The sequence below is a fragment of the Sprattus sprattus genome (genome assembly GCF_963457725.1).
Source record: "Sprattus sprattus genome assembly, chromosome: 1".
In the NCBI taxonomy this organism is placed as follows: Eukaryota; Metazoa; Chordata; class Actinopteri; order Clupeiformes; family Clupeidae; genus Sprattus; species Sprattus sprattus.
In genome coordinates this window covers 67,983,834-68,010,430 of record NC_137920.1, presented here as the reverse complement: position 1 = coordinate 68,010,430, position 26,597 = coordinate 67,983,834, and the positions used below count along the sequence as shown (strand labels likewise).

At 44.6% G+C, this 26,597-nt stretch overlaps 1 protein-coding gene across 1 annotated transcript; it reads right to left on the bottom strand.

Moving 5' to 3' along the window:
• Positions 1-1,126: 1,126 nt before the first annotated feature.
• Positions 1,127-26,579, bottom strand: ap2b1 (adaptor related protein complex 2 subunit beta 1). The gene is made up of 22 exons (XM_080853166.1): positions 26,474-26,579; positions 25,485-25,539; positions 25,281-25,386; positions 24,745-24,880; positions 24,245-24,490; positions 23,722-23,912; positions 23,150-23,371; positions 22,720-22,840; positions 22,197-22,292; positions 21,835-21,950; positions 21,539-21,704; positions 20,659-20,757; positions 20,192-20,451; positions 19,506-19,704; positions 15,335-15,376; positions 13,887-14,033; positions 12,512-12,657; positions 12,200-12,329; positions 9,486-9,570; positions 9,276-9,362; positions 6,277-6,431; positions 1,127-3,156 (listed from the first exon to the last, which is right to left on the bottom strand). The coding sequence occupies exons 2-22, from the start codon at positions 25,519-25,521 to the stop codon at positions 3,082-3,084; spliced, it is 2,862 nt and encodes a 953-aa protein (XP_080709292.1). The 5' UTR covers positions 25,522-25,539; positions 26,474-26,579; the 3' UTR covers positions 1,127-3,081.
• Positions 26,580-26,597: the final 18 nt, after the last annotated feature.

The window sequence follows — 26,597 nt, the reverse complement described above, 5'->3', positions numbered from 1 at the left end:
CTCCCCTGACTCCTACCAACAGCTGCGTATTGTAGCTGGTTAATGAATGACTGTATTACTTCATCTCAAGCGAACAATCTCAAGTGCCCTAAACATGTACACACAGAATGCACCCACCAATGCATGCTTGTCTCTTAGCAACCATATCTTTTTCCTCTGTTGCTTAGTAACCACGTGCTTGATACCTGTTCACTTCACGTCATTGGCATTCCATTACCAGATGTAACCAGGTGCAATAGGCTCAGATTCACTGATCTGTAACAGAGGCAGAGCCTAAAAAAATCTCATCTAAGGTCATAGAACTGGCCCACTTCATTGAAATGAGTGTTGGTCCTCTTCCCTATGCTCAACTGCTACTACACAGCCATTTGATACAAGCCACCGAGTAGACTGTTGGGCAACTCATTGCAATTGTCCACTTTTGCCATCTGCCATCTCTATCTTATGCATGTCATTTTCTTAAATAAAGTTTTATTAAGAGGTTGGAAAATGGAGAGATTTGAAGCTCAGAGATTAATTTACATTCGGTAGGTACATGGAGTGGCTTTTGATCCGCATTGGAGATTTGGTTTGATATTAACTGTTTTGCAACAACATAGGTACCATATCATTTTTTGTGTATGTATCGGTGTATATTGTATATCGAATATAGTACATAGAAGACTATACAGTATGTAGATTTAATTGTGGCATCCCTCCCCACCATAAACAACACGGTCACCCTAGGAAGTCTTCACTTTTGTCATTATTAATCTATAGATTAAATGTAAAGATGGATACGCTCCTCCCAATATCAGAAAGAGGCTAGGAGATGGCAGTTAGGACATTACATCTTCAATATACAATATCCTTTTTCCTTTTCTCTTTTTAATAATGAAAGAGGAATTATATGTCTATTACGAGCAAGCTTAAGTTTGTGTGTTTTTAAAAGCGATCAGTCCTAAACAACCTTGTGTTCGTGTCTCTAGGCACCACTCTGTATTCTCTGTGGACTTTTTAAGCTGAAAGCTTCCAAACTGCTTTGACCATCTGCCTTAAGTGTAGATAATCTGATCCTTATCAATTAATCTTACAGCATGCTACAAGGTTGCCACTATTAATAGACAGAAAAATCACAGTGTACAGAGAGGACAGTTTTATTGAAAAACAAAAAAATCATGATAAAACATTGGCAACACAGAGTGACAGTAATCAATAAGGAATGCTGGCGAGAGCATCAAATCAGTGATGACAAGAAGCTTTATCACCTTGGTACAGTTTCAAAAACAAACAATAAAGGTCTCATCTCATCTCGAGATATTTAAAAGACTCGAGAGTGTGGCTTGACCGATAAGTAGCTGTCACACTAACACCATTATCACCAACAGAAAGCTTGGAACTCTGGGGCTGCCGTGCTGATCGGTTGCATGTAATTATCCCACCAGATAGGCTGCTAGATCAGATTTATTTCAACTTTAAAAAGCGCATCACACATACAGTTTCTAACCAGAACCAGAGAGCGTGAAGTGTGTGTGCGAGGATTAATGTTGTCTCTTACTATCAAGCTGTACGCATAAATCGCGGGCAAAGACGGCACGAAGGGAAGGGTTCCAATGTGAGCAAGAGAGACTGCTTCCATGCAGCTTCACAGGCACGTCAGCTTATGGCAACAAGAACAGTACAGTCACAAATATTATTATTGGTACCTTTCACACCTTTTCCATCACATTTATAGTAAGTGATTTGCTAAGTAGTTGTTTAAATTCTACACGTACTTCTGTGAAGTTTTTTTTCTTTAAATTTTTTATAATATTCTAATATAATTAAAATTCCAAAAGACCTCCACATCACAGGTGTTGAAAATAAAAAAGCAGGACTGAGATATTAAGCTGTCTTTTAGGTTTGGAGATAAATGGTAATGTATTCAACCTCAGAGAGCTTGGAGTGCTGCGGAGATCCCAATCTACCATCTACAGTGCCTGACTTTGCGGTGCTGAGAGCCGTCGAGGCCAGGGCCCGTGAGCAAGGGGCTGGCCTCGCAACTGTCATGAGCACAAGACTGCAGGCTTGACAAGATAATCGCATAATACACCATTTTAAGACTCGGAGTAAACAAAAAACACACAAAACCACTTATCGGTGCTTGGCAATATTTTGAGACAACCACACTCGTTTTATATTCTCCGAGGCAGCTGCTTTTTTTTTTTTTTTAATCTACATATGCATATGGAAAAATATTGCATTGTAAATGGGACGAAGCACTACAAGTACGCATATATCATAACATAATTCATTAGTGGAGTGTGTGAGTAATAGGCTTCACTATGCACAGCTTACTGCACGCGGCGGGCATGTCAATACTGCACCACAGTTACCGCCCCACGGGGGACCACATTAAGACACCATCAAAATCAGGTAATGGCAGCAAACACACCATTAGCAAAGGGGGGAGGGGTGAGAGGGCATCAGGCAAACAGAGCTCACCCTGGCTAATGGATCAAGCAGATATACTGGAATAGCTACCGTAAATAGTGGTTGGTGCTGTGGTTTATGGGGATAAAACCAGAGCTGGAGTATGGACTTGAGTGATTTGGCCTACGTAGACTTCTGCTGTTTTCTCTTCTGGGTCCCCCCTTTTCTGCCTGTTTCCTGACTCAGGTAAGAAACCTTTGACCTATGCCTGGCACCCTGCCCCATTGCGTCAAAGATAAAGAAAAAAACAACAACCCTGAAACAACACAACATCACACTTCCTTCTTATTCACTGGAATGGTCAAGTACGGAGAGTAGATTCAGTGCCGGAGCAGAACCTATCGTCAACATAAAGTATGTTTTTTTTTTTTTTTTTTTAAATGGCTGAGGGTAAAGGGATGTGGAAGCATGCAGTACTCTTTTTGTTGTGTGTGGGAATGTGTGTGTGGGGGGGGAAATTCCTTATCTACCAACCATGTTTCAGCGACCAACATTAGAATGCATGGCCTGGATGGGGGCGGTGAATGTCTTAGCTTCCGAAACGTAACATGTAATACAACGCAGAAGGGAAACTGACAGCTGCGGTCTGATCCACCATATAAGGATTGTGGAGGGGAGAGGCGGACAGCTTTAGTTCTTCAGGATGGAGTCGTACATCTGGTACACATACTGGGAGACCTCAGGAGCCCGGCACTTCAAGGAAAGCTGAGAGATAGACAGAGGGAGAGTGAGAGAGAGAGAGAGAGAGAGGGAGACAAAGGCGGAGAAAAGTATGACATGAATGAAATTTTAACATTTGCTCTCAATTCAATTTTAAAATTGACAAGGGCAAAGGAGATTGCTTTACCCTCATAAAAAAAGAGAGACAGTGTTCTTTTTCACTCCCTGCTAAAAAACAATTTTGAAGAGCTGACACCATCCGTTCACTCGTTCACAACCAGCAGGGAGCTTGGGCTGGTTTTCGTTCAGGAACCAATCCCCCTGTCTCCTCTCCTCTCACTCCACCTCTAGCCATCAACACTAGAAGCATTCTTAACAGTCACGCAATGGTCAAACAGACACTTTCAGGTCTTAAGAACGTGATGCAGTTCAAATTTCACTGGCTTAAATAGCAACTTTTGAAACGTCTATTTTAAGCACCTTCTCTGCATTCCCAACTGACCTTTTGAGAAAGTATTCTACTTTAGTGGGCCAAATATTCATGACAAACCAGAGAGGATACAAACCGTTTATCTAGTCTCTGGCAAAAACTAGAGTTATAACTAGAGTTATTCCGCAAGTATTCAATTTCAAATATATCACTGAGCAATCCCACTGCAATATTGGCGAAAAATGTGGGTGCTGGGTGCTGTGCAACTGGCCTGTTGCTTCTCAGATAATTTGCCAACGCCATTGACCATTACAATCGCAAACAGGGTGAGGTCAATTCCCAATAAAGATCAATTGAAAGTAAATCTAATTGCACGGTCAGACGAGCCAAATAATAAATAATGAAGATAGATAGATAGATACTTTATTAATCCAGAGGGAAATTTAGGTCAGCCAAATCAAGAGGCCGCCCGGGGGCACCTCTGGTAATCAAGACTGGGAGCAGTGCCGGGAGCAGGTGCCTGTGGAGCAACCTGGAGGGGGCCAGACTATTCCGAAGACTAATAGATGTAGTCAATCCCAGCGCCACCCTCACACCTCGCTTGCGCCGACCTGCGCCTTGAAGGGAACCGATGCTAAACCAATGGTAAAGCTCAAAAGTGACCGAGAGAGAGAGGGAGGGAGAGAGAGAGAGAGAGAGGGAGAGAGAGAGAGGGAGAGAGAGAGATAGACAGATGGAGAGAGAGGGGGAGAGAGAGGGGTAGACAGATAGAGAGAGAGAGAGAGACAGATGGAGAGAGAGGGGGGAGCGAGAGAGATAGACAGATAGAGATAGAGAGAGAGATAGACAGATGGAGAGAGGGGGGAGAGAGAGAGGGAGAGAAAGAGATAGACAGATAGAGAGAGAGAGAGGGAGAGAGATAGACAGATGGAGAGAGAGGGAGAGAGAGAGAGATAGACAGATGGAGAGAGAAGGGAGAGAGAGATAGACAGATAGAGAGAGAGAGATAGACAGGTGGATAGAGAGAGAGGGAGAGAGAGAAAGACAAAGAAAACTGAGTTCCCAGTGCCACACTGCCTCACTGCATAATAATGATTTTGTGGTGATTCACTGACATAATTACAGCAGTGCTGTCCTTGGGTTGAAGATGGCTGACGGTGGGGGTTTAAAGAGCCTGGGGACGGAGGGAGGCTGGAGAGACAGGGGAGGGGTCAAACTCAATGCAAATCTGAGGTCACCTCGCCGCATAACTGCAGAGATGAGCTCGTTGAGCCAGCAGGACAGAGCTGTATGCGGCTTACGGAGAAGACGCACCTGACAGCCCAGAGTGGCGCTTGGGCTCTGCTTAAAGGTCTCTGTCATACCAACCACAGCGGCTCATTTAGATTACTCATGGCCCGCTTGAGAGAGGACCAGAGGCCTGGAAGCATATGTTTTGATCCTCAGCTTCAAAAGAGAGATAGGTTGCTTCCTACCAAAAATGTGATCCTTAGTTGCAAGGCAGAGATAGGTTGCGTCCTCAAAAAGGTCTTGAGGATCTTTTTCATTTTTGAAGGCCAAAAACACCAAACGGAGGTCTTGCAGGACCACGGCACATAGACTCCCTGGCAAAGGCAACCGAGCATAATGAAGGTCTCTGTCGTGAGGCAAGTCTCTTCTAGTGTGACTCTTATGTCATTTTGCCATTCAAGTGTCACACAATGAGTACAACCTTGAAGTCCGGCCTCCCAATGTAAGTAATTTCTTCAAAAAGAGCTGTGCGAGAGTGTGCAGCTTTTGTAATTATTCCAATAAAAGCCCCAGAACTACAAACACTCTGAAGCTGTATTTGAGCAACTTCATTCCACTTCTATAATTCTATAGAATAGGATTTATAACTGTACTCTCATTGAAAGTTAACTGAACTAATTGCACATTATGCGATTGCTTTGTATTCAGTTGTGAAATTGCAAAAGGTGTTTATTCCACCATTCACCTTGTACAAAGATGCAGATTACCATTGCAAAATCTTGTTTTAAAAATCTCATTTTGATCACAAAAATCCCAATTTGAAAAAATCTAATTTTGATCGCAAAAATCCTATGAAAAATTGTGAAATCCTCCAGAGACTGACTTGTTGTTAAATAGGCATGTCAAGAACAGCACCTTAATTAAAACATAATGAATTGTCAAATGTCATTTATCGGCAGTGGCAGTGGCAGAGGTGAGGTTCCTCTAAGTACTGTGTTTTAATTAGTGAATGTGAGAGGCACATTCAATTCAGTTTGTTCCTGACTGAAATGACTGATGTTCAAAGGACCTTCCACAGGAGAGAGCAAATGAGAAAGAGAGAAAGAGAGACTGAATTCCAAACAAGAGAGCTCTTCAACTATTCATAATTATTTTTTTGAAATGTTTCCCCCAAAGCATTTTAGATTTTTAGAACGATGAATCATAAAACAGAACACAAACTAATGTTCACCCTTTTTTTACCAATTAACCCTGGCTAGGTTTCTCCCTGTGTTCAGCTGTTATGTCAAATCTTTGTGTCATCGAGTGAAGCGAGCTGCTAGAGACGCTTGCCATTTGTTTTGACCAGATAGCGGTACTTCCATAGCACAACTGTTTAAAGCAATTGCCTGAACATTTTATAACTGCCGCTAATTTGCTATTATGTGAGTAAATGGAGCCCCTATATAAGACCCCTTCCGGTCTGCTTCACCAGGCAAAAGAGGAGAGGTGATGATGACACTCACTGTGTAGTTGGGGTTGCCAGGCTGGATGCGGAGCTCAGCCAGGATCCAGATGCCATTGGTGAGTTTGAGAGACTGGTAGAGCATGTCTTGGCCCTCCACGTTCCTCTTGGCAATGGTGAAGATGTTATTGTTCTGCAGTTTCCCTGTAACAGCATCTGAAGGGGAGCACGGATAGCAGAAAAATCACATTTTCAGGCCACCTTTCATGAATGGTAAATATTGTCTGCTACCATTGGTGTAGATTTCAACTAAAATGGATAATGGATAAAGCCTTTGACAATGGATTGCAGCATAGATGTCATTAAGGGGCAGTTGAAATCCTTAATCATGTTGAAACTCTTAACACAAAAATCACAACTGAAGGATAAAATACAGGAAAGAGGCTTTTCAGCAGATGAGCTATGGTAACTGTCGAGGGATTCTGAGGAAATATTGGCTGAGATAATGTGGTAACTATGGGCTGGTATTTCTACTTATTCACAGCCTGCTACCTATCTAACGCAGCACAGAACTAGCCAGATCTACAGCTCCACACCCGCTGACCAAACTGCTCCCGTCCTGAGGTGTGAGAGGCAGTACCACAGTCCTTTGCGGCAACCTGTTGCTGTGACATCTTAATGCAATCCTCACAGAGCAACAGGGGAAAGAGAAAACAATGGGGCTGGATGCGTGTGAAAAGCAGGAAGAAAACATAAAGAAAGCATGAAGAAAACAAGACAGTCAAACACACAGGATGGCCACACAGATGACAGGAAATGGGTGGGTGGGGGTGGGGGTGGGAACACTGCGGATGTGGGTCGGCGGCTGCGGAAAAACCCACGGCGACAGCAGTCATCTAAATCTGCCCCCTTCGCCACGCATGACTGGACAGCGAGGGAGTTTGGCGGGCGCCTCCTCTGGAGCACTCGCAATGGAGTCTTTATCTTGGCGCAGTCAGCTCGATACGAGCCCAGCCCTAGGCACTGAGCACACGGCACACAGCAATCTGGGGCGCACAAGCGCACCGAATCACGCAATACTCTTACCGCAGAGCAGACTCTCCATCACTTCTACACCGGCAAAGGGGAAGAGAGTGGGCTGGAGTCAAAGAATGAATAATTCTTTGAAAAAAACTGGGAAAAAAAGGCCTCAAAAAGTTTTGAGTTCATGCAGAAAAGACCTGGCTGCACTTACAGCAAGCCAGTCTGAATCCTCTGGGTCTGTTATCTCCTCCTTCTGCATACATATTGATTGTTTCCCTGATTGTTTCTGGACCAAACTGGAGACAAAGGGATTATCTCAGAGACACGCAAATGTCTGCCATGATGGAACAGTACACAGAGGACAGCACAGAGTTTTCCGCCCCCATCTTTTTAATAAAAAAACAATAACTCATATCAGAAATGACTCCTTAGTTCCTGGCCAAGGCACATCTCTTGAGAGACGCACTGTATACAAATAAACCAACAGCCACACCAACAGAAACAGGAGCCAGTAAGCCGTTGAAATCAAGCCTTTACAAACTCCCCCAAAAAGCAAACATAATAACGACCCTGGTAACCAAGTAAGTCATAGGAAAAATCAATATTATGCGTGTGTGTGTGTTTGTGTGTGCGCATGCGCGCCTGTGTCTGAGAGTGTCGAGGAAGAAAATCAAGAAACAGGAAAACATTCAATGCATATACTGAATGTGTGTTTGAAACGTAATATTGTTTCCAAACTCTCAGGGAAAAGCACTGCGTAAGAGCATTACAACATGGTCTGATTCCAAATGCCCTGACCCCTGACCCCAAATCTGGTTCCTCTACAGTGAACTCCCTTCCTTCCATTCTTGCAGGCATCTTAACAATGTCTGCAGTAGCCTTGAGAGGACCAGCAAGCCCACACAAAAACCCAGGGCCGAGAGAAGCTATTTGATCCAGTGAGGAAAAGAGCGGCTTTGATTCCCCCGGTGCTATGGCTACCTCCCTCTTGAGTATGTAGTGCCTAGTTTAGAGCGCTCATCTAAATGGATCAGAGCGCTGGAGTGCTCTGCAGTGCGCAGAGAGGGAAACCTTACACCACTGCAGCTGCCGCAGGGAGCCTATATGATGGATGACTTCTTCTGTGTTATCATTAGTGTTACACGCTACACTGACTGGAAAAAGTACTGTGGCAGTAGAGTTTTGCTTTGTTTTTTAAATCAATACTTTTATTATGCGAATGGCTGTTTGGATCTGGCAGGAATCTGTCTCTTTAAGCACAATGCTGAATACGCAGACATTACGTGATGTGGGGAAACAACCCTGACTGAGTTTGTGATAAGAGCCACAGTAAGCAAGAAGTACGGTGGCCCTGAGAGCACAGCAACTTAAAAAAACACATGCAAACTGACAAAACACTACATATTACAGAAGGGCACAGCAAATGAGACTTTGAGAAATTGCAAGCTAAACTGATGGAATACTGCAGAGCGCAAACCTCTGTGTTAAACAGTCAGGTGGGAATAAACACCCGTTACCATTATGGAAGACGGAGTAGAGATCAAAGTTTGTTATCTATTCAGTGTTTTTACCGGATTTTGTGAAAGGTGAAAGGGGCTCATGACGTATGCAAATAACCGTGTCAGCTTATGTCCCAAACATGGAAACAAGTCATCACAACATCCCTGTACCCACAACAGAGATGAATTAATGTGCATCTCTAATCCCAAAGTCCCAAAATGTAATTTTATTTGACCATTGCCTATTTAATGTTTCATACAAACTGTGTAAAGGCAGCATCAGAATTATTATTTTTGTTTTGCAACATTAGCGAACGATATGGCATGACAGCCTAATCTGTTTCTACATCATGATGTACTGTATATTATTAGTCTCATAAAAAAGTGTTCTAGGTATGGTATTAAAAAGCATCAAAATTCATGACTTGGTATTGTATTGAAAGCGTGACAACGCTAGTTTGCATGACACTGCAACAGATAATACCGGCAATTTCCCTCTCACATAAAACAGAACAATGGTCATGACCGTGAGGCTTACCTGCAGTTAAGTGGCATTCTTTGATTTGGTACTGCAGCTCATTCTCATTGGGGATGTCTTTCCATGTGGCAAGGAACACCTGCCTCTCTGCGGAGGACCAGAAACAAAGCCATTTCAACACCATGAGATACAAAGAGAGGAACAAAGACATACATGAAAGGAAGACAGGGACTCATGCCATGCGATGAAAGCTGGGGGACATTATCATACCCATCTTGCCGTCCTCCACAAAGAAAACGTTGAGGGGGATGAGGCCGCTGAAGTAAAAGACATCAATGCTGTTCTTCACAGCCACCTATCACAAAAGACAGGGATCCACAGATCAATATCTCTCTACAGCATACAGAGTACTCTAGCTAACACACCAAAAATGAATACAAAATAAATTTGTACCAGACCGTTACAAACCCAGTGAAAATAACTCAACCTCAAAAAACTCAACCAAAACAACTAAACACTGAGACATTACACCCCTATACACTCCAAACAGCAACACAGGTCCTCGCAGCATATGCTTTGAAAACCATTTCACTATGGGGAGGGAAAGAATGAATAAAAAAAAGACTAAAAGCATGAGCAGGTCGTAGCTGGTCTGGACCCTTTGACATTCTGAGGGTGGGGTGGGGGGGCATTACTGATGCAGTCGCTGTCTGCTTCTCCATCAATCCCCGTCCTGAGAGCCAGCGAGCTCCGGCAGACGTGTCGGAGAGAGAGGCAGCCAGGGGGCTCCGGCCGCTTTGAACAAAAGGCAGCAAAGGCCCTGACAGGAGGAGACATGTCACCCGTGCCTCTACGGCCTCAGTGGGGATGAGACCTGCATGGTAAAGGGCCAGCGACACGCGACACGCTTCAACTCCACGCCTACAAAATAAACATACCTCCAGGAAAACAATGATAAAGCAAATCTGAAGGCATGATTGAAGATTGAATTTTTTTCCCCTGCTGAATACATTTCTTTAAATTGAATTTGCATTAGCATTTCAGGCGCTGAAAACATATACATCAGAATCAGGACATTCTCTTTAATCATGCTTTCAGAGTAACACCTTTCATTTAGGTCTGTTTTATGTTTTGATAACAACATAATTTATTTTAAATTGTATATCTTCTTGAACAAATATACTGCGAGACAAAGCAGACATGCCACCACTAAAAACAACTGCTTTTATCCCATCACGACTTCTTCCATTCAATGTGTTCCTGCCAATCTATCATAAAACCGACCTATTAACACCTCACGCGGGTACACGTTACTTAATATTGATTTTGGTGTCATCCAGGATAACGGATTTTAAACAACAGTGTCCTGCCCAAAAGGGGTATTTAAATTGTATGTGTGCAAAACATTACAGTTGTACAGCGGAATAAAGTGTACTAGACAGCCATTTATTTCTGTGTGTATAAACTGTCATGGAACAAACTGAGCGAATTCGATTTCACGACGAGAACTTGTGAGGGTCATATAGTTTTCAACCAACACCCGTACCTCTCTCCCTCTTTAAATTGAGGTTTATCATACGGATGACAGCTGACGACCAAGTTAGGAGATGTTCACGAGAGATTACGGATTCTGATAGAGATCATACTTGATCATATCGGTAATGTTTTGCTCATTTTTGGCTAATCTCCTTACACCACACGTATCACAGGTAAATCACGAAAGGGTGTTAATAGACAAAACCTTGTGTAATTTTGCGTGTTGGTCTGGGCACTGGGATAAAACCGAATACACGTTTCAGTTGAAATCCAAACAAATTACCATTTCTAATCTAGACACCCACTGCTACTGAAATATGTAAAATTGATTGATTAAAGATTTTTTTGCTATCCATTAAGGTTCATAACTGTTTGTCACCTTTTTAATAACTGGGGTGTTAATAGGTGTGTTTACTATAGCACCTCAGCATCCAGCATTCTTAAACTCATCCAAATGCTTTCAATGAGAAAAAAAACACACTCCCAGAGCTGTTAATTACAGAAAGCTCTGAATAGCAATATCTCAAACTGTCAGGCCTTCAACTAAAACCTTTCGTTTTATCCTAATTAGTCCCTTCTCTGCATTGAGATTCAAACTAATGATCCCTTTAATACTCCCATTGTTCGGCTTGGCTGAGAGCTATGCTGGCTTAATGAGTATTGAGAGATAAGTGGGGAACATAAGTGGAAATGCAGAAAAAAAAAAAAAAAGGCTTCACCACCAGCCTTTGACTTAGCCGTACCTTATATAATAAATAGCCGTCATTTGTCAAGTGTTTAGTGCCAAGTCTGCATTGACTAGCGCGTTATTCCTGTTTGCACAATAAGCATCTGCCAATAAAGGCGGCGTATTGTGGCGAGGCACTCAGACATGGAGGGCGTTCTGCACTGACGGCTCCTGTGCTGTAGGACGATGTGTTCTCTGCGTGAGCTCAGGACTCATAAACACACACGGCTGGAGCTGTTTACTGTAGGACAGCCAGATGCCAGGCCTACACCTGTCCCCGCTCACGCACAGGGAGAGAAGGAGGGACAGAGAGAGAGAGAGAGAGAGAGAGAGAGAGAGAGAGAGAGAGAGAGATAGAGCGAGAGAGAGCGAGAGCGAGAGAGAGAGAGACTTAAGGTAAATAGGAGGGTAGAAGGTAAGCACATGATGGATCATTATGGGATGGATCATTATGGGGTGCCTGTGACTTTGTCACCGAAACTGACCACTAGATGCAGCCTCAGGGGGAGCCCGTGGACAAGGCCTCCTCTCCCCCATCCCAGCCGGACCACATTCTGCCAGCCCACCTGGCACCCATCAGCTCAGGTTGAGAACTGGCACTGTATCCGACCGGCCAGACCAGTCAGAACAAGGAAGTTCCTGAAGGACTGTACAACTATGCAAAGGGCTAATTTGTGCGGATGAATTGCACTGGCGTGTGCTAATCTCGCTGAGGCCGTACCTGCAGGTTGTTGAGAGGTTCCATCTTCATGACGGGACCGATGGTGTTGAGGGGCAGAGAGACTTCAATACTCTGGCTGGGCATCAGGGGAGTGTGGATGGGCAGAGGCGTGGTGGGGATGACGCCAAAACTAAAACACACACACACACACAAAGTGTTATCACACAAATTACTTTTTAATTGGCCATCAGAATATATTACCCACCTTGTCCCATCAATGGCCAAACAAGGACAATAAAAACAAGTCATGACATGAAAAAGAACAACCTACTTATTAAGGCAGCCAGTCTTGGCTTGAGGAACTTGGCTCACCTGTTTTTGTTAAACTGGACGGCAAAGTCAGTCATGTGCTGTAGGGCTTTGTTGGTGAACGACATGTCCATGTACATGTGCCCCTGCCGGCGGGAGAATGTGCCGGAAATCTCCAGTCCCTTGGCTTTCACTGCCGGGAGCCAAACCTGCAACACATATCAGTGCGCTCATAACTGGATAGCACGCACACACACACACACACACACACACACACACACACACACACACACACACACACACACACACACACACACACACACACACACACAGGCACAACAAAAATCCAGTGGAATCCTCTACACGGCCATGAGCTCCATTCAGCCACGATAAATAATAACAGCGCTGCACCCAAAAGTAGACCAAGGAGACATTTTTAAACACGCTGCTGCCTGTTAAAAATAGACTAGGGCTGATAACAGGTATAATGTACTACAAACGGATTCGTCATGCTGAGAGGTTTGACACCACCGTTACAGGCCAAAGATAGGAGCTGAAATAAACGGCTGTCCTCACAATGGCAACGTAGGGCTCCTGACATGAGCTAAAAGTTCCGACACTCAGCAGATTCCCGTGACCCATTTTCTACAGGGGACTGGGGGAGACCAGTGGAACAGTTATTAATGGTGCTGTCGACGGCTTAATTCCCCGCCGCGGTGTGCTGCGGCACGCCCGCACACGCTCAGAATGAGACTGCATCAACACAGCGGGAGGCTCAATGAATCAGAAGAGACACCAAAACAGCCATTTTTCTATGAGGCAAATTGAAAATTGTTACACATTTTATGCTCACGGACAGCACTCAATGGAAGGCCATTAACGGGTCGAATATGACTGAAAACCAACCGGGACTGTGAAGACTTGTGAATACAGCAACAGCACCATTATTGAACTGGTCTAACTCTGCCTGAATACAAACATGGACATGATGAGTAGAAGGGTGATTTGACATGGGAACAAATGAATAGCCTAATTTTTCCATTTGGAACTAGACTGGAGTTTATACACATCTCTGTCCACACACCGTTCATACGGATGAGCCCTGTAGGGCACTCGGCTCATTCAGTAGCTCTGAAAAGGGCTGACAACGTGCGCTCCCTTTTAGAAAAGACAGCCTTGATCATCAGTTCACACTAAGAAAGAATGTGGTTTATACACAAGAAAGCCACCCTAACTATGTCATACGTAACACATGAACTGTTTGTGTGTTATAAAAGCATGGCTGTGTAAATTCAGGCACTGTCGATGGACATTGGTGGGTCAGGTTTCTGTGCTCATGTGGGGGCAGCAGGTGCAACTCTGGATTGAGTGGTGAGGTGAGAGGCGTGTGATTTTCGGTCTGCAGGGCGCCGCCACGCCTGGCTGAGCGGTTACTTACAGCTTTGGGGGCCACGTGTCCGCCCGCTGTGGTGGCCATGCTGGTCGAGATCTCAAACAGGTCATTCAGCCCACTGCTTATGGGCGCCGGGGTGGGTGACGGGGCGAACGTGTTCGGCACGGACGAGGGGATGAAGTTCTGGCCCACCTGTGTCACGCACACACACACACACACACACACACACACACACACACACACACACACACACACACACACACACACAAGAGGAGAGTGAGAGTGTAGGCTAGGAGTCCCTATAGGCGCATTTCCACTGCAAGAACTCAGGGCATTTCCCAGGTGCCAAACGTTTACGGGAACGCAACCTTAATCGGCCCGTTTTGTTGCTATTGCGGTGCAGGAACTGCGGACCTAAGTGCCTTATATTTTTATCTTTGATTGCAACGTCAAGTTCCGAGTTCGACAAACTTATGATGAGCCTATATTTCTCCAGTGGCAGCACCAATAGTGTTTCTAGATAACGTTAGGATTACTTTAAGGTTGAGTCGACTGTTGAATTTGGGTATAAAGTTGCTGACACTCGATTAAATGGCTTCATGGCAGCTGTAATTACTTTACCAGTAATTACCAGTAATTATGACTAATTAGCCTAAAAAGCCTATATTTCAGCTAGGTATGTACTGTGACTATAACGGAATGTAAGCTGTCATTTATTTTGCAGTATTTATTGCGTAACATCTGGTAAATCTTGATGTTCTTAAAAATGGTCTTCCATTCACGTAGCGTTAAACCAATACGCATTAACCAACACCGCAATCACCACCCAGCAGTTCCAGGGTCATACAGTAGTACCTACCCCGGAGTAGGCACTTATTTCGCCCCTGAAAATGGCCTAAAGGTGGCACCCCCCTAAAACGTGAGTTCCAGTGGAAAAGCGCCTTATAAGGCCGCTGGCACCATGCTGAGGTTCTGGATCACAGGGTTTCATCAGACTGTGTCAACATCATCAAGCAGGAGTGTCACCAGGAAGTGGTGGCTCATGCATTTATGATTAGAGAAAGAGAAAACAGACAATGACCGCACAGAACTCATGCTGCAGCCAATCCAACACCCAATCCCCTCCCAACAGGTTCATTTCAAAACCAGGCAGAAGTAATGGTAATAATAGCGGTCACTACCCTATAGCAAGAGAGTATGAGCAGATTATTGGAGCGTGACACACACACACACACACACACACACACACACACACACACACACACAAACACACACACACACACACACACACACACACACACAGAGTGATAGACACTAAGTTGAAAGCAATGCTAAGGTGGCTCTGTGACCATGCGCGTGTAGCCTTTTAGAGCATGCAGTGTGCAGACAGACAGACACATAGACAGACAGACAGGCAGGCATGTAGGCAGACAGACAGGCAGGCAGGCAGGCAGGCGGGCAGGCGGGCAGGCAGACACCAATGGCTCACTTACTGCAGGACTTCCCCCAACACCGCCGCCCAGGTCTCCCCCGAGCTACAAAAGAGAAGAAAAAACCCCATATCCAGACCTTTACACACATACAGCAAACACAGTATCGCAGAGAGAGAGAGAGAGAGAAAGAGAGAGAAAGAGAAAGAGAAAGAGAGAGAGAGAGAGAAAGAAAGAGAGAGATAGAGAGAAAAGAGAGCGTTGAGTGATGGAGGGTAAGAAAGAAAGAAGAGAGTCATAGAAAGGAAGTGAGGCAGAGGGGGAGAGACAAAGAGGCAAAATGAGGGAAGGACACATTGGGTGTCCTAGGCCCCCAGCAGATCATTGCTCTCATTTCATCAAACATAACTGGGCAACACTTGGACGTCCCAGTCATAGTCAGGACAAACCCTTTTGAAAATGTTGTGTCCATATTTCCGTCGAGGTGATGATCATGTGGCAGCACATTGTGTATTACGGGCTGAAAACTAAATCGCACTTGTGATTCATACCTCATAGGCCATCTCTTCACTCTGTAAACTGTGAATTCTTCACACTGACTGCAAACACAACACTATAAACAGTACGAGCCAAATCAGCCAAAACAGCTCAGTGTCACTGTCAGCTCATCCATGGTGTCAAAATCTCACCGGGGCTTTTGATCTTGTCTCTGACTGGCTGTCGTGGAACTGTAGAAGCCTACAGCACCAGAAAGCCAACTGAGACGACCTGCACAAAGGCACCCAGGCAGCCCGGAATAAAAATAGCCCTCCAAATCCCAACCACCCTTCATGGTTAGTTAAGACAGAAACATTATCGCCAGCCTAAACAAAGAGAGAGCTAATAAAAAGTTCAATATTTCAATAGTTTCCTCTAAACCTCCTTCACTAGAGCTGAGGGCCTCAAGGGCAGTGAGCTGTGGAAGTTAAATAGGAAAGTGATTCACTGTTCAGCTCTGGTATGGCTCAGGAGGATGTTTCAACAACCACGCAGTGCATGAAATATTTAACGGAGTGTTTGGTTAGAAGAACCTGTTGTTTACTGATGAGCTAACACAGCGTCTTTTCACTGTGTCCCAGTCTTCAGTCTTGTCGTCATTGCGCCCCACTCTTGTAAAACTCACCTGAACTGAACATTTCTCTCTCTTTCTTTCTCTCTCTCTCTCTCTCTCTCTCTTTTTTTTTTTTTTTTTTTACGTTTGTGGGGACCGGATAATTGACCGTGTACCACACAACTAAACAAGCGCTTGAAGACGCAAGATGAGGACGAGATGAAAGTGCTGTTCTTGCCTCTGCAGGCCGACCTCTGCGTCAAGCTTGGCAGAGAACCAAGCCTCCTGGCTTCAAGGTCTGTGTCGCTGTCTAACAAGCCTCCCCAAACAGGCACAGAGATGACATGGGGTCCAGACCAGGAGAAAGGCAAATGTGACCAGAGTCTGTGACATCCCCCCCCCCCTCCCCCATTCATTTCCATTCAGTGGTGTTATTACTGTAACTGTGACCTTACTAACTGGTAACCTACATATGAGGCAATTAGGGGCTATGAAGACTGAGCTGTGCATTCCTTCACAGAGATATTTCAAACTAAAAGAAAAATGACATAGCATACCAACTAAAGAACAACGCATACCAACTTATTAAAACAAATAGGAAACATAGTTGAATCTATACATCACAGGCTCTTAAACTGTGCTTAATGTCACATAAGGCTTCTAATGAAACAGCGACAGACAACGGACTGAATTTATCCAGCACCAACAGCTGCGGGCATGTCACTGGCTGTTTTCTGTCTGGAGAAGATGGCTGTTTAAAGCAGGCAGAGACCGCTGACTCAACTGACTGCCCCGCCTAATGCATCACCGTCTGACCTTGCCTGACAAGAACACCACCGGCGGCACACTCCCAAAACTCCCCACCGCGTCACTGACTGCACACTCACTCCCCACCTATCACCTCAAGTGTCTACTCCGGGAGAGTGCGGCAATCCATTCCCAGTGTACAGTATCGTATAGCTGGGGTATTTGGTAGAGGCTTCAGTCCAAAGCTTACTTACACAACATTTAAAAAAAAATATATATATATAAAACATAATGCACAATCCAACATTTTTCAGCCCTATCGAATTATGGCAATTCAGCAGATGGTCAAAATTTTGCCCACCTCCCTTTCCGTGAATACCAATCGAGACCAATTATGGAGGCGTTTCCACAGGAAGAGAGTCGTCATCGGGTTAGCAAGGTCAAGACGAAATATTTCAATATAAACCTCTTAAGAGTATACAATTACTGTTAAAAACAGCACCTCAAATATGCAGATTTCCTGCAAATTGGCTTTCACAGAGATGTGTTTGCCTTCCACACACTACAGCTTTCTCAACTCATATAATTACCTCTAGCAACTCAACTCTCTGAATGATTTCAGTGGCGTGCTTATGCATATCACCTAGGCAACAGCTAGGCCATGAACCTGGAACTGTGCCAGCCAGCCAACACATGTTTAAGACAGTAACAATTGGTAGGCGATATGATTAGAACAACAGCTCTTGTGTTAACACCATGTCAACAAAGGCCCTGAATGCCACTCTGTGGCTCTGCTTTCAAGTGCTCCATCGACCCGCAGTGGATCTAAGACCAGTTGTTGAAGAACAGCTGTTAAAGGCCCACGTCTGAAATTGAGATAACTCTGAAACAGTCTCCCACAAGTGCACTTCCAAATCTGTTTGTGAGTGTGTGTGTGTGTGTGTGTGTGTGTGTGTGTGTGTGCGCACATGCTATGCCCCTGGTGAGGGAAGGCTGGTTCACACCGTGAGAGAGCCTCTAGGCTGTGGCAGACAGTAACAGGGACTCTGCAAAGCTGCTGATAGCAAGCTGAATGGCCTGGGTAAGGGGACAAGCGCCCCTTAAATCACAACAACAAAAGCACTAGGGTATGGCAAAAAATAATATGCCCATGTTTAATCCAAAAGATAACATTCCTCTACATATTGGCAATGACCTACACTAAGCCAGAGGGAAGATTGCCTGAGGGGCGTGTGTGTGTGTTTGTGTGGAGGGGGGGTGATTTATGTAGACCTGCAAGTCAGGAGCAACGCTAACCTTGTTTTGAGGAAAACAATCTAATTTGAAGTTCCCCCAAAAGTACACATTGAGGACTTAAGGACTGGTTAAAGCTTTGGCGTCCAATTCTCCTCTTCTTACACCAGCAGGGTCAAGACATAAAATCTGACCACGGGAAATGCTAGAAGTTTATTTCAGCAATATGTGGTTAGTTCAATAAACGTTAACAAGATAGATGTGGTTCAAGGTAGCAGTATTAGTTTCCGCATTTCCATCACTGTACAATGTTTTAGAGTTACCATTTTGATTAAAAAAATGACTTTAAGAAAAACAAACAAATGATGCCAACTACACTAACATTAAATATACAAATACAAATAACAACGCAATCTAGTTTCTCCTTGAACAGTAGTTGGATTCTGATCCCATTCATACGGAGTGCATACTTTTGAATACTGACATCTAATGGAACCTTCTGGTATTTCAGCTCACTCAGGGTGGGAAAGGCTATTTAACTAACAGTATAAATCCAACTTCGTTCCCTTAAATCTAATCTCTATTTGTCTGGAAGACAGTCAAGTCAATGATTACACAACCTGATATCATCTGTAGAACAGTCACAGCCCCTTGAACTGTTCACGTTTGGTTTTGGCTTCTTCCAGACTGCAGAGATGCACATAGATTTCTCCTTCAAATGTCAGTAAGAATACATTTAAGTGGCTGCCCATGGCAACCTCAGAGAAACTGCTTTTTCATGGCCAAAAGCACAAACAAAACAAACCACCTAATATAGTAGTAACATTGCAAGTGCCATCTTTCAAAATTGATGGGGCATGCTCTCCAATATTGTAAGGTTTAAAGTTTACCCTCAGGAGAAACACAGAACCAAAATGAGCAATAACAGAACAGTGAAAGGATAAATCTGATATTCTGCCCTTCTGTTTGGATAAATCTCGCAATAAAGTCCTCCTCAAAGGAAAGCATCACTGCAGCAAAGATGCAGCACTCCAGGCAGCCCGACTCCCAGCCCACCCCCCCTCTAGCATCCTCATTTAAATAAGCGCTTGTCTCCATGGACTTTGACTGACTGTACGACGAGGCTTACAGGGCAATGAGGTATCCGCCTCGAGGGTCACTCACCAGGCTGTCCAGTCCTCCGCCGAGCAGGTCCACCGCCCCCATCTGCATGGAGGACACCTGGGGCACGTTGACCGGGGGCCCCAGGTCCAGGTTGAGCAGGTCACCCAGGAGGTCGCCTTGTGAGGGGATGACCTGGTTGATGGGCTGGTTGGAGGGTTCGGCAGGGCCTGCACTCACAGGGCTCTCCCCGGTGTCGATGCTGCAGGGGGGGGGCACATGGGTAAATGAGTACCACGAGCACAAAAACAAGAACAACAACAACAACAACATCGTCATGAAACAATGGTGTGGGCTGATTTGCATTTTGCCAACATGGGCTTCTGTAACTTCTTGGCAGCCGGTACCTGGGAGACACTACAGATGCTACATTTAAAGATGTCTGCCATCTCCTGCTATAAAGTATTCTTTGAATCTATAATCAGTCTTGGTCGTGATGCTGCAGGGGAAGGCACCACAACCACCAAAATAACGTCAAACTATGGTGTCGGCACAGTTTGCATGAGGTGGACATGAGGTTCAAACACCCGGGGGAGTGTTGGTTAGAGGCAAAATGTCTTATATTTTTCGCTAAAAAATATTGTTTGGCTTTTCAATACCAGTGATAGTATTCACCTAAGGAGAGAAAGAAAAGAAAGAAAAAGAAACAAAGACATTTTAAATTACACAACCCGGGAGGAGAGCCTTACCTGCCGTGCTGGATGGGCAGGTGTTTGCGGTGGATGCCGTGGCTGCCCTCCACGAAGGCGTTGGGGGGCTTGTGGTAGACGGAGGCCAGGGAGCCGATGTGGCAGATAAGCTCGTCCAGCAGGGTGGGCTCGATCAGGTCAGTCTCCTCGGAAATGAGGGGCTTCTCGGACAGGACCACCTCTTTGGCCGTCACCGGGTCCGTGGAGAGCAGGCGCCAGTAGATGTAACCACGGTCACGCAGGTCAGGGTTGTCGGAGTCCTGCAGGACAGTCAAAAACATATAACAACAGCTAGAACTCAGGCCCTGTACAGTAAGTTGATACATGCATCTGCCGAATTACTGATGTGCATAATACATTCATTACATACATGTAATTACTTATTATTATTGAATCTACACGTTGACACACATAAGATAATGAACTCCACTAATGCGGACAGTAAGTGGGTATTTTTGATCCTGTACCTGAGTGGCCAAGCTGAGCACCTGCTGCACCAGCTCCTGGGTCTCTGAGGGCTTCTTCAGGAACAGCTTCACGATGGCTGTCAGGAGAGTCAGCTGCACCTGAGGAGCAGCAGCACATCCACGCGTGAGCCATTCAACCCTAACCGCTCAACTTCCCTTAGCGCTGTGCCGTTACCACTTAGCCTCGTGAGCCATTCCACCCTAACCGTTCAACTTCCCTTAGCGCTGTGCCGTTACCACTTAGCCTCGTGTCAAGGTGCTTTAGCAGGAGCTACGGTCTAAACAACAGCCACTGGGGGAAACACTGTTCCCTTCAACACTCAGGAGAAGGAAAGTAACTGTTGAGGTGGCGCTGATGCTGTGTTCATGACACGCCAGACGTTGGGAAAATACAAGCTCTGACTCGGACAAAATGATTCAAACATATGGTCGGGTCTGATTTTTGCGGAAATGTACTGATCCGGTTTACCTCATTTGATGTCTCAACAGCTACAATCATGGCGTCCTCTGTCGTAATAGTAATATTACAAATGCACTAACAAGTTACTTTTAACAAGTAATTTACTATTGTATGTGTATTGTATTGCATTCTTAATGTATTACTGAATATGTCAGAGTTACAGTTTTTTTAAAAAACATTTACAATAATTGATATTAGCCTACTAGTCTAATCTAACTTGATTGATATGAACAGGACTGGCTGTTAGATGACAGATGTTGCTTTGAAGGTTTTCCGAATTTACCTTAAAAGCAGCATGACTGATCTGTATATTCTCATCATCTTGAACACAGCATGACTGATCTGTATGCTCTCATCATCTTGAACACAGCATGACTGATCTGTGTGCTCTCTCATCGTCTTGAATGCACCATCACTGACCTGTGTGCTCTCGTCATGGAAACCCTCCAGGAAGCTCTCCAGGAGCTCGTCTGCGTTGTCGATCCTCTCAGCGTACTCGCCCACAATCCAGATCATGGCGGCGCGGGCGTCCGGCTCGTCCAGGGAGTCGAGGTTCTCGCAAAGAGTGGCAATAATGCTCTCATACCTGCAAAACAAGATGCCATAATGGTCAGTGATCTGCTGAAATGCGAAAATAATTCTTAGTTCAAAATTAAATTGTCAATATTTAGCAATAAATATGACTACAGATTAAATCTGGGAAAATGGTTACTGACTTGTTGGGATACTTGCGGAAGATGTCCCTGATGACAACAATGGCCTCCTGGACGACGTAGTTGACTTTGGTCTGAATGAGGTCCAGAAGGGTGCTCACACATCGCTCAGCGGATTGCTACGGCCAGACACAGGAATTAGGACAGGAGACGAAACAGGGAGAGAAATGTACCCGACAATTTCATCTAGCGATTATAAACATGAGTAATTGCCAATGCTTTTATCCTTTAACTGATCTGTCCATTTGCGCACAGTTGTAATTCTGCACTACTGCACCATCTGCCGAGGACAAGCACACTGAGGGATGTGACTGTGGAAAATAGAGCACTGTGAAGAATGGACAGATGATGACCACGTGTCTCACCTCCACTTTGATGGCACAGCGCCCGATGGCCCTCACAGCCTTGCGGACAAAGTCCACGTCCACCTCAGTGGCGTACTCCTTCAGCTCAGCCAGGACCTGAGGGTGGGTGGGTGGGACAAGAAGCACATGGGTGAGTTACAACAGATTGAGTGTTTGCTAAGGGGGCACTCCTGGCCTACTGTCTCTATAGGATCTAAACAAAGAGAGATGGGCAGGGATGGTTAAGTGCCTGACCAGACATTGTGTCCAAGTTACTATGGAGGACATTCTGCCCTTGGAACCCAAGGCCTGTCTGAGCATGTCTTCAGCATTAGCGACAACTGTGTTTAACCATTTCACGACTCATATGATCCCTAATAACTACAAGAAACTGATTAGACAAGCTAAACTGCCAGAATAATGCAAGAGACTAGAGACAGAGAATGCACACAACACCCATGTTTTTAAAGAGCAGTCATGTCCAGTAACTGATAGAACACTGCAGGGAATATGGGTTTCTGTTTTTAATAGTTTCTTCCAGTACCTGGGCAATGTTGGCCTGGGAGGCCAGTCGAATCATGATATCCAACTTCTCCAGCTTGACATAGATGGGATCGTTGTATTTGACAAAGAACACCTTGATTTCCTGCTTCAAGATCTCGGGCCTGGATATTGAGAGGGAGTGTGGTTAAAAGTGGAGCAGTTTAATACCTAGTTTCTAGTCTGTAAGCTCTCCTCTTGTATAAGGTCTAAAATAAAGTAAAAGACATGACAAGGACAACACTATATGAGCGGTAAGACACTGGCTCACATCAGTCTAAAATGCTAAAATGAGAATGACTTTCATAACCTACATAGTGCAATATACTTCAGGGAATGATGGAAAATTCCATACTACTATCATTCAAGCACACTTTATCACCCACTGAACATTCATATTGATTGATTATGTCCCATGAGGTTGTTTAACTGACCTCTTCTGCACGATGAGGTTGATGTTCCTGAGGGCCACATACTGCACCTCTGGCTCCCCTGAGAGGAGAGTGACCAGCGGTGGGGACAGCTTCTTCAGGAGGGTGTTGTAGTAGTCCGAGTCCTTGGGCAGGAGCTCCAGGAACTTCATGAGCACCTTGACGGCAGACAGCACCACGGCCGAGTTGGCATGAGAGAGCCGTGGGGTGACACGCTCACAGATGCTGAGGAAGGAGAGCGGGGAAGAGTTTGAGTGTGGCACACTATGGTGGAGTAGTGCTTTCAATATTCTGCCATGTTCTATGATGTTCTACAATGTCTCTGCAAGACTGCTATTCCGATCTCTTTTATTTAAAATTGCCTCATTTGTGACAGGACAATAAATAATAAATACAAAAAACATAAACAGCATTCAATTTGTGCAAAACAGTCTCACCTAATTGCATAGCTGGCTCTCATCTAATTGCATACCTACATTATCAAAGGAGACAAGCCTCTCCTTTCCTTTTTTGACGAGCACAGTGTCAATCTGCCCTCTGGTGGTGAGTCATGGAGCGTGTTGTTGCCCACTCACCTCTGGGCCTCCCGCTCATCCTTTGGGTTGTAGTTGGACAGGCAGTCCAGGATGAAGATCTGGCCCCACTCGGTGCACTCGTTCAGAGCGGTGAGCAGCTTGTTGATGTTCTGAGGGTTCAGGTCCAGCAGGTTGCTGTTGGGGTGGGACTCGCTGATCTCCGACAGAGCAGCCACGGCATTAGCCACCACCTGAGCAGATGGTGAGTGTGTGTGTGTGTGTGTGTGTGTGTGTGTGTGTGTGTGTGTGTGTGTGTACACAGAGACAGGGACAGAGAGGATGAGAACATGAGAGAGAGGGGGGAGGGAGAAAGAGTGTAAGAGAACATGGCTTCTTATAAAAGAGCCCTGGGCCATTTTTAAGTGATGATTTAAAAAAGAAAACAAAAAAACTGTAATGCTCTAAAAGATAACCCAGCATTGCGCATCATAATAAAATGAGCCCCTGTCAGTACACTCAAGTGATCAAAGGTGCAGAAAAAAAAAACGTCCAGAGAGAAACTGAGACGGCACAGCACGTTTACCATGGGGTTGGAATCAGCGATGAGATCCCTCAGGGAGTCCAGGAAGCCCTGGTCCTCCACCATCTGTGCGTTGATGTCGTGGAGCTTGGCCACGCACACGGCAGCAGTCTTCCTCACGTACGGGTCCTCGTCCTTCAGACACTTCCTGAGGGGCTCGCACAGGTACTCGGTGATCTTGTCCACGCGGATGCAACCCATGGTGCGCACGGCTAGAGCCCGGATCAGAGGGTTGGGGTCCTCACAGTCCTAGCATTGAAAACTATTTATGTATGCGGAAGGGGGGGGGTCCACTTCAAGTGCTTTAAGGACTTGTGCACCACAGGCCTTTCATCATCATATATTCACTGTAAGCACTAAATATTCTTACATGCAAGTTAAGAATACAGACATGGCAACAGCCAAGGTTTGCTACTGCCATTAACTGTCAGACGTTCTAAAAGAGGCATCAGAAATGACAACACCTTAATAGGACGTAAATGAAAGATATAAAGAGGTCTTGCCTTCACAAAGCTGTTGACAGCCATGATGGCCATATCTGGCTGACTCTTGGCATAGTTCATCAGGTACAGGTACACAAGCTTTTTCAACTCCAGGTTATCAGTCTGCATGCAGTTCACCACATCTGGGAAAAGAGAGCTGACAAACAGAAGGATGCAAATAGCTATGAGTCCAGGTGACCATAACTTCAGTTGGAGCAATGAATGTGGAGTAAAAATTACGGTTTAACACATAAAGGAACAGCAGTGATTCATTAAGTGGACAAAAAACATTAATAAAACCATTTTGATAAATCAGATGCTTAATTCTCTGGGCATCATAAAATGTTGTACTGTCCAAATTCCTTTACAGAACCATGCAAATGAAAATATGCGCATGAGTGACTCTTGTATAGCAGCTATTGCGACATGGCTCCAATTCGTTTGTGAGGTAATGGCAAAAAAGAAATGTGGATAAATGACACTCTATTACTGATATACAGATATGTAATAATATCTTAATGAACATCTGACTGCTGGAGGGCAATAAACCTTCATACCTGACATCTTTTCCTACAGTCATTGCCGCAATAACCTTCTTCACAGCCTCTTTCCTCTTCTCCTTCTTCTCATTGTTCAGTTCTGCCTTCAATTCAAAGATTTCACCTGAAACACAAAAATACAATAACATACATACAGTATGTTTGAAATGTGTCAAGACAAACACAACAAAAAGTTAGAAGATAGTTAGTTTTTGCGCTCACCTTTTTTGTTAGTTGTAAAATACTTTGAATCAGTCATCTTGGTGGTTCTTCAAATCTGTATATAAAAAACACACACAAATGATTTGAATGGATTGACCAAATGAATTGCAACATCCTTCATTATACCTACCATACTAAAGACATAGAGATGCACATGGAAATAGACTATGAAATCAGGGCTTTCACCTGCATCAAACAAGGGCTGGTGTTTTCACTGACTCTTGATCATAATCAATAAGGACCTGTCAGTGTTTTTTGCTGAAAAAAGTAAATGCTTACTTCTCCTTTAATTATAAAATACTTATAGCTGAACTAAGTTAGTTAACTTGAAACGACGTCCGAAAGACATCGTTGATCAAGATGAAAACTGTCATACTGTCATCCAGATGTTATCCACATTCATACCCCTAGAATAGAAGCTTTGCCACATATAAATCAAATATTATACCGATTTAACTTATCAAGGGAGCATGAACCTGATGGCAGATCCTTCTGTCAACTCTATCCATCTTTGTCTAGAGGTCTTTGCTACATCGCTTGTTGACATAAACACGAATTGACCTCAGAAGAGCTAACATCATCTAGCTTATACAGTTAGCCTGATTTAGCATTCGTCTGGCTAGGCTGCCCCGAGTATCATGATATCGCTAACTGATGTAGTAAGTTGGCATAGCAAATGATACCATCTAGTTAACGTTAATGGAAATATTTCCATTGATACAACTGTAGTTGAGATATTAAAATGTGTAAATCTGAAAGGACAACATTCATCATGACCATCGAAACCAGGTTTGGGTGTGACCCTTCAACAGCTGATGGTGTATCGTATCCGATCGTAGCCGACTGGCTAGGTTTGCTATGAATATCAGCTATCCCAAGCTAGCATTATGACTGACTAAAGTTAGCCATTTGGCTAGTCAACTACCTTGACCAAGGCCTTTCATAATACATTCGATTAAGCGCACCACACAACAAGACAACATTCTTACATGCTTTGTTGAGACGTTGGTTGAAAATCTCGAGTAGCGTAACCTATACTGGTCACAGCAGTTTGACAGAGGATGCTTTTGCCTCCTTTGACTGCAGCTGCGAGGTTAGCCGTGGAAGATGGAA

Excerpts from the sequence above, each read along its gene's own strand:
- ap2b1 (XM_080853166.1), bottom strand. The coding sequence starts at position 25,521 with ATGACTGATTCAAAGTATTTTACAACTAACAAAAAAG. Across the intron at positions 24,881-25,280 it reads ACTGTAGGAAAAGATGTCAG|CTCTCTTTTCCCAGATGTGG; the intron begins GTATGAAGGTTT and ends TCTGTTTGTCAG. Across the intron at positions 3,157-6,276 it reads CTGGCAACCCCAACTACACA|CTTTCCTTGAAGTGCCGGGC; the intron begins GTGAGTGTCATC and ends TCTATCTCTCAG.